This window comes from Augochlora pura, chromosome 7 (assembly GCF_028453695.1).
Source record: "Augochlora pura isolate Apur16 chromosome 7, APUR_v2.2.1, whole genome shotgun sequence".
NCBI classification, from domain to species: domain Eukaryota; kingdom Metazoa; phylum Arthropoda; class Insecta; order Hymenoptera; family Halictidae; genus Augochlora; species Augochlora pura.
In genome coordinates, this window is record NC_135778.1 from 23,085,503 (window position 1) to 23,092,959 (window position 7,457).

Consider the following 7,457-nt stretch of genomic DNA (forward strand, 5'->3'; position numbering starts at 1 on the left):
GCATCCGCCACATTAGACTGCGCTCACCTGCCATCTAGCAGTAAAAATGTGTGACCCAGAAAAGTGTATAGTATCTGTAGATGCGTGCACTGAAAATGAAAGAAATTTGTACCTGCACGTTAAATTGAGATCTCGATATCTCAGCTATTTCTAGCCCAATTCACATATTTGAGGACTTTTTGTACGCGCATGGTGATCCTTAACAACTAGACAATCGTTAAAATTAAATACAATGATGTTGAAAAGAATAAATCGCAGTTGAAATTTTCGGCCGCTCTAGTCAAAGATAGTTATCCTTATCCTTATCCTTACCTTACCTTATCCTTAGCAGCGTCGCGCGCGCTAACTCAACTACTTGGCGCGAGACGCTACCGCCTCTCATGATAAGCGGACTACACGCACCACTGTACCGATCAGCAAACCGAATCACTATTAATGATTTGCACGCACTGTCTCCATACGTACGGCGAATCGTCTCTAATATTGTAAATGTTACATTTGAGAAACCAGTAAATCCTTTTTAAATGTGATTATTTGTGATGTAATAACATTGAAGATGGATTCTATTTGGAAAAATACTTTGGAAGCGTTAAAAGACTTTACAGATGCGTTAGTGTGTAATAAGTGGTAATGTATCATTCGGAACATTGTTGTTTATTTTGTATATATTTGAAGGTACAACTTACTTAGTATGTTATTAAATTTAAATTTCTGTTACTCGTTTATGTCCTTGATGATCATTGTGTATATTTATTGGAAATATTGTTTCAGTCATGGTGAACCGTTAGATGCTGTAACATTTACCAATTGTGGTCATTTCTTCTGCAAAAATTGTGTTAAAAATCAAACAGTATGTGTAAAGTGTGGCACACCTGTCCAGCCAGTTGAAATTTACAGTGATCATTTAATTAAAAGTCTCGCGTCTTACTGCAATAGTATCGTAAAAGTTATTGGAGAAAGGTATGTAAAATAAACAATATACATTTGCATGTATTGTCAAATTAAGACTTTTAAATAGTTGAGTATATTTAATATATTTAATAAAAGTGCAATTATATGAAAACATACACTTTTGTAGATCTAAATATTTCATAGATGTTGTTGATAATAATTAATACATTAACTGTCAATGACAGATATTTATGAATATGTATCACTATTGTATTTTGTGTTGTGAAAACTAAATTAATAACATCCATTATTTTGAAATGTTTATGGGTGCGCAGTTTAATTTACTTTATTTTTTAGATGTAGAACTTTTGTGATTGTATTTATACATTTTGGTTGGTAACACTAAAGTTAATACAATTCAATATATGTTGGATTGTAACATATGTTTGTTCCATTTTATTCATTTAATGGCAGAATGTTTATTTTTTCATTTTGTTTTAAAGTATGTATATGTGAATACTATTTGTCACTTTAACAACATTTCTACTACCAGTCTAATAAAATTTTATTATAATCTCCACTTGTAACATTTTCAACATATCAAAAAATTAAGAAAGTGCCTGGAATTCTATAAGAAAATGTTATTTTTTAAACTTTTATCATCTAAAGTGGTCCATTTGTAAATTAATCTTAAATGTACAAAAATTAATTTTTAAAATATTAAAGAAGTAGGACAAATATATGTTATTACCAACTGGATAACTATGTAAGCGATTACTTTTTTAATCAAATACTAGCTCTATAAACAAGTTAAAGTGCAAGAAAATTAAAATATTAATTACATATTGTAAAATTAATCTGGAAAATATTGCTGTAATTTATTGCTTTAATTATTGGTTTACAATTGCATTAGAAATATTCAGTACCGAACTGCAGATGCTTTTTGTGTCTCTCAAGTACTTTCCACGCCATTAAAAAGAATTTCTGGAAGTTCTAACCAAAAACACATTCCACAAAAAAATATAAATAAGAAAAATGGCAAAGGAGAGACAAAATTACACGTTGCTTGTATAAAGGTAGTTATTTGTTTCTCATTTATTTTTTAAAAATTGAAGGAAATGAATTAAAATAAATTCCATAATTATTTAAAAATTACAAATTATTCATAAATGTTAAGAAATCCTTGAGTGTTTTCAGAATGATATTGAATATGTAAAACTTTTGTTACTTGCTGGTGCAAATCCAAATACAAAAGATAATGCTGGTTGGACGCCTTTAGTGAGTTATTAAATTATATTTTAGTACCCAAAGCTTTAAAAATAACTATTTGTCTTACTTATACATATTTGTAGCAAGAAGTCGTTAATTCAGGATACACTAGTTTGTGTAAAGTGCTTCTAGGCCTTGGTGCACAGCCTAATATACCAGGAATAGAAAATAGAACAGCATTACATGATGCAGTGATAAATAAAAGACTGGCAGAAACAAAATTACTTCTGCAACATTCTGCTAAGACAGATGTATATGATAGCTATGGAATGAAACCTATGTATGTATTATATAAAAACGTTTTGAATGTGTTTATAGGGTTATACTAGTTGACTTATCATTTATAAATATCATCTTTGAAAGGATAACTGCATGTAAATTACTGAAAATTACTGCATTTTTGTGAATTTATTTTAAACGCTGTATTAAAACAGTCTTTTTAAAATTATTAGGATAAGTCAACAAACAGTTTTTGTTAAAAAGTGTCGGAGATAATATCGTAGTGGCTTATGTTCATTCTGACATGTCGTGTTTAATGTATTCATTAAAAATTCGAAATCCAAAAATAAATCTTTAGATTATCTTACAGCATATAAATATTTGTAAGTTGAGAAATCAAAAAATTATATTAACTTGACAAAATATTTATTTTTGAGAGAAATCATTGTTGTGTGCAAACTTAGGTAGATAATGTGCACAACATGTTATCACTTAAGTGTACAGAAAGTAAATTGTTATTTTTTATTAATTTAACTAATAATCCTTTTACTCTGTTATGTCACAGTATCCACATTGTTATAAATATATATTGGATTTATATTAACACTTTACTGACCGGCCGTCGATTAATCGACGTTTTGTTCTCAGCGTTTACCGACCGGCCGTCGTTTATTCGACTTTTATTCCACAGCGTTTACCGACCGGTCGTCGATTAATCGACTTTTGTTTTTTCCGTTAGATTTGGTTAGGTTAAACTGACAGGTAACAAGCAGCAAGCATTTCGAATTCTGTATTCAGATAATCGTTGCTTTTTTCTAAAATTTAGCCCTTAAAGATGAATGAAAAGGATAGTGTTGGTGAGTTTTATCTCGACGACCTGTCAGATTGTCTTTATTGCTGTTCAGCAAGTAGTACTGATGACGAAAGTGATAGCAGTGGTATAACGATTCGAAAGCGACGTTCTGTATCACTAATATACAGTGATTCAGAAGACGAGGACATAAATAATAACGTTGAAGACAGCAGTGGTACATGGTCAACGAACGACAAGAATATAATTTTAGAACCTTTTGAAGGCAGCCCCGGCGTAAAAATTATGCCAAGTTCCTCTGAAAGCATAATAGATATTGTGAATTTATTCATTGGAAGTGACCTGATTGAGCACTTCGTGAGGGAGTCTAATAGGTATCATGATCAAATTATGGAAAAATATAGAATTACATCAAAAACGAAAAAATGGACAGTCATCACAGTGTCTGAAATGAAGAAATTTTTGGGCCTGATCGTTCTTATGGGACAAGTAAAGAAGGACGTTCTCTATGATTATTGGTCCACAGACCCAACTATAGAAACGCCATTCTTCTCGAAAGTTATGAGCAGAAACAGATTTTTACAAATAATGCAAAACTGGCATTTTTGTAACAATAACCACATTTCTCCCAATTCGCATAGGCTTGTGAAAGTCCAGCCTGTCATCGATTATTTAAAGCAAAAATTTAATAATGTATATAAACCAGATCAACAATTGTCTCTGGGTGACTGTATAATTCCGTGGAGAGGTAGACTTTCAATCAAAACATATAATCCCGCAAAAATCACAAAATATGGATTAATGGTCAGAGTGCTGTCTGAAGCTCGTACAGGATACGTATCTAACTTTTGTGTGTATGCTGCTGATGGAAAGAAATTAGAAGAGACTGTATTATCTGTCATTCGACCGTATAAGAATATGTGGCACCACATATATCAAGATAATTATTACAATAGTGTCAACATGGCTAAAATTCTTTTAAAAAATAAATTGCGAGTGTGCGGGACAATTCGAAGGAACAGAGGCCTTCCTCAACCGCTTCAAACGGCCAAACTTTCAAGAGGTCAGCATCAATTTCGTAGAAATGGCCACATTCTATTACAAGTATGGAATAATGGCAAAAGGAACATACATATGATCTCGACAATACATTCTGCACAAAGGGTGAAATCTAGAAGCAGAAGTAAGACATCAGATTGCCCCATACAGATCTATATCTGTCCTATTACTCCATTTTTAGGAAAACAAAAAAATGGACGAAACGTGTCGTAATGTTCTTTATCAACTGTGCACTTTTTAATTCCTTTAAAGTATATACAACTCTGAACGGACAGAAGATTACATATAAAAATTTTCTGCACAAAGCGGCACTTTCATGGATAGAAGATTGCGAAGCTAAGGAACAAGATAAAGATCTTCCTAATTCCGAATCCACGAGAACCACATCCCGATTTGATCATCCCGGAAGACTGGCAAATTTCGGAAAACATAAACTGGTAAATATAGTGACCAGCGGTCGATGTAAAAAACCCCTAAGACAATGCAGAGTTTGTTCAAGTAAAAAAAAACAAAGCAGAACAGGTTTCGTCTGTAAATTTTGCAACGTTCCACTACACAAAGGTGACTGTTACGAGCGGTATCATACTTTAAAAAAATATTAAACAACTTCTTTTTTCGACAAATATTGTTATATGGATTATGGTATATTTTATGTAAATATTAAACTGAAAACGATTGTAATAGATAAAATAAATATTGTTTAACACTAATATCATTAAAGTAGAAGATTTTATTAAATTTGGTTACCCTATAATAACACGAAGCGTACAATTTTACCCGGAGTATAAAAAAAGCGCATATATTCCCGCGTGGCAGTCTAAGCCGAAACCGAGCCGGTGTCTCGGATGATCTGCGGCTGAGTGGCCAGTGAAAAGGCCATAGGATGTTCGAACCGCTACCGGACGGTAAAGTGTTAATTATGACCAAATTTTTGTTATCAATATGTTATTTGTCTTATGTCGTGTCCTTTGTAAATGTCAGAATGTAAAAAATATCGTCAACAGTAAAATAAAATTATTAGAAATATTGCAAATGTACTAATCCTATTTTAGTTTTCCATATAAATGAGTTACTTTCTTATTTCTTTATTCTTTAGAGATTATTGTGAGCCATCTAAGGATAAAATATCACATGAAATATGGACCATTCTAAAAGAAGAAAGTGGAATGAATAATACATCTATAACTTTAAATGCTACTTTGGATCAATCATATGCTGTTCCACATTCACTTAATACATTCATTATATTTGCATCAGCTTTAAAAAAAGAAAATAAAAGAAAACTGCTCGAAGTAGCTGAAAAACATAAAATTAGAGTTGTTTTCAGGAATCAGTAAGTTATAGGCTACATATATGCTTTTTAATATAGCTTTAACCATTTTTACTAAAAACATTAGCATGAAATCATATTCTAGAGCATCTGTAACTCATGTCATAGTGGAAGCAAATCAGCAAAATATAGCAAAAACATCGTACGATGTAATGATGGCGATTTTGCGTGGAAACTGGCTACTGAATACTGAATGTAAAGTTGTAAAACAGATTAATTTTCACATTTAACAGTAATTTATACATAATTAATTTTTGTATTTGTTTTATGTACAAGGGTTTCAAATAGCTATGGATATAGAAGATATATTAACAATGGAATTAGATTTTTTTGAAATTAACGGTGCACCGACTCCAGGAATTCCAAGAAAAGCTAGAGAAAATTCACAAAACCAAGTAAAATTATTTACAAAAGTTTTATACTTAGATTTAAATAACAAAGTTTTACACATTATTTTTTGTGCTTTCAGAATCCCGGTCTTTTTGATAATTGTTGTTTTTATTTTGCTTTACAACAAAACAATATTTATGATATAAATGACATGGAATTAACAAAAGACGCTTTGGAGAAACTCATAAAATGTGGCAGTGGAACAATTCTAAAAAGACAACCAGATCCAGAACACTTGAAAAAGGAAGATATTATTCCGTTTCACGTTGCCAGCAATCCTTCTCATTCTCTATATAAATGTACCCATTATATCATATATGCACTAGGTCGAGATGAACCACGTGTGAAATATAATATGCCACATTTAAAATCATTACCACTCGTATGGCTAATAGAATGCATAGATAAATTTACATTAGTGGACCCTTTGTGTCTGGGTATATTGTAAATAATTATAAACATTTTACTTTATCCTTAACCAAAATTCTGATATTTTTTTGTAACTTTACAGACGTGTATTTTTCATACTAATAATATTTTTATTATTATCTAATAGTAAATGATTATGGTAATAAATAATAAGAATAATGACTATTTTAAAAATTTCATAATTACATAATTTACGCTTAAAAATTATTCAATTTATAAGGTTTTTTTTTAACTTTATGAAATACTTTCTAAAAATAGGTTATTTATATAGTTGGAATAATCATAAATATCTGAATGTATTTTAATGTCAACTATACGATATAATACAATAAATAAGTGAATCAACATTGGTGACTTTGAAAACTCCTAAAAAATGGCCTTGACAAAAGATTAGATTTTTTATACAATATTTGTTGTAACATTATCCTAATGAAGGCGATACGAATTTAGGCATCCCATTTTAAGCTAACTATCCTATGTAATATTCATAATGCGTAAACTTTATTGCATACTTTGTACATATGAAACATATTTATTTTAAAAAATTGGATTCTTTTGATATCAATGGTTATGGAGCTTTACATTAGCATAAATTATTCGAAATGTGCATGCTTACAAGTTGGCAATTCATGAGAGTGTCAAGCCATTGATAACTTTAGGTATAAAACATATCAACATTCAAAATAAAAGAGTGTTTCACTAAAAGTGTTATATAGGAATATCTTTGTTATTGTAAATAATAATAAAAAATGACAAATTAATCCCTTGTACAGGGTTAATAACGAGTCATATTAAATCGAAATAAAATTTGGATCACCTGTCATCGAAATCTGGAAATGAAAGTAGACGAGAACAATCGGAACACTAATATCATTTTATGGCATCAAAGAAATAATTAAGAATGATATAGTCGTAATCAACGTAGCTCTGAAAGACATAGTAGTGCAAGGGGTTAATAGATGGATGGTTTGAAGGGACACATGTTTTAGTAGAAATAACTTTGATGTCTATTTAAGTAGGATTACATGTTTCTAATATTATATTGTGATAGTTAAAATC

General features: G+C 30.5%; 1 protein-coding gene across 2 annotated transcripts; it reads left to right on the plus strand.

Moving 5' to 3' along the window:
- The first annotated feature begins 390 nt into the window (after positions 1–390).
- Positions 391–7,197, plus strand: LOC144472868 (BRCA1-associated RING domain protein 1). 2 transcript variants are annotated; one of them, XM_078186280.1, is made up of 9 exons: positions 391–627; positions 772–960; positions 1,805–1,967; positions 2,080–2,169; positions 2,244–2,440; positions 5,346–5,582; positions 5,665–5,774; positions 5,856–5,974; positions 6,049–7,197. In XM_078186280.1, the coding sequence occupies exons 1-9, from the start codon at positions 557–559 to the stop codon at positions 6,415–6,417; spliced, it is 1,545 nt and encodes a 514-aa protein (XP_078042406.1). In that variant the 5' UTR covers positions 391–556; the 3' UTR covers positions 6,418–7,197. The 2 variants fall into 2 exon arrangements, with proteins under 2 accessions (XP_078042406.1, XP_078042407.1); XM_078186281.1 differs by having other exon boundaries at positions 393–627; positions 2,089–2,169; positions 6,049–7,194.
- The last annotated feature ends 260 nt before the right edge of the window (positions 7,198–7,457 follow it).

Bases quoted from the DNA above. Each gene is read 5' to 3' on its own strand.
- LOC144472868 (XM_078186280.1), top strand. From the start codon at position 557: ATGGATTCTATTTGGAAAAATACTTTGGAAGCGTTAAAAGACTTTACA. The intron at 961-1,804 runs GTATGTAAAATA...CAATTGCATTAG, and splicing joins GTAAAAGTTATTGGAGAAAG to AAATATTCAGTACCGAACTG. The intron at 2,441-5,345 runs GTATGTATTATA...TTTATTCTTTAG, and splicing joins AGCTATGGAATGAAACCTAT to AGATTATTGTGAGCCATCTA.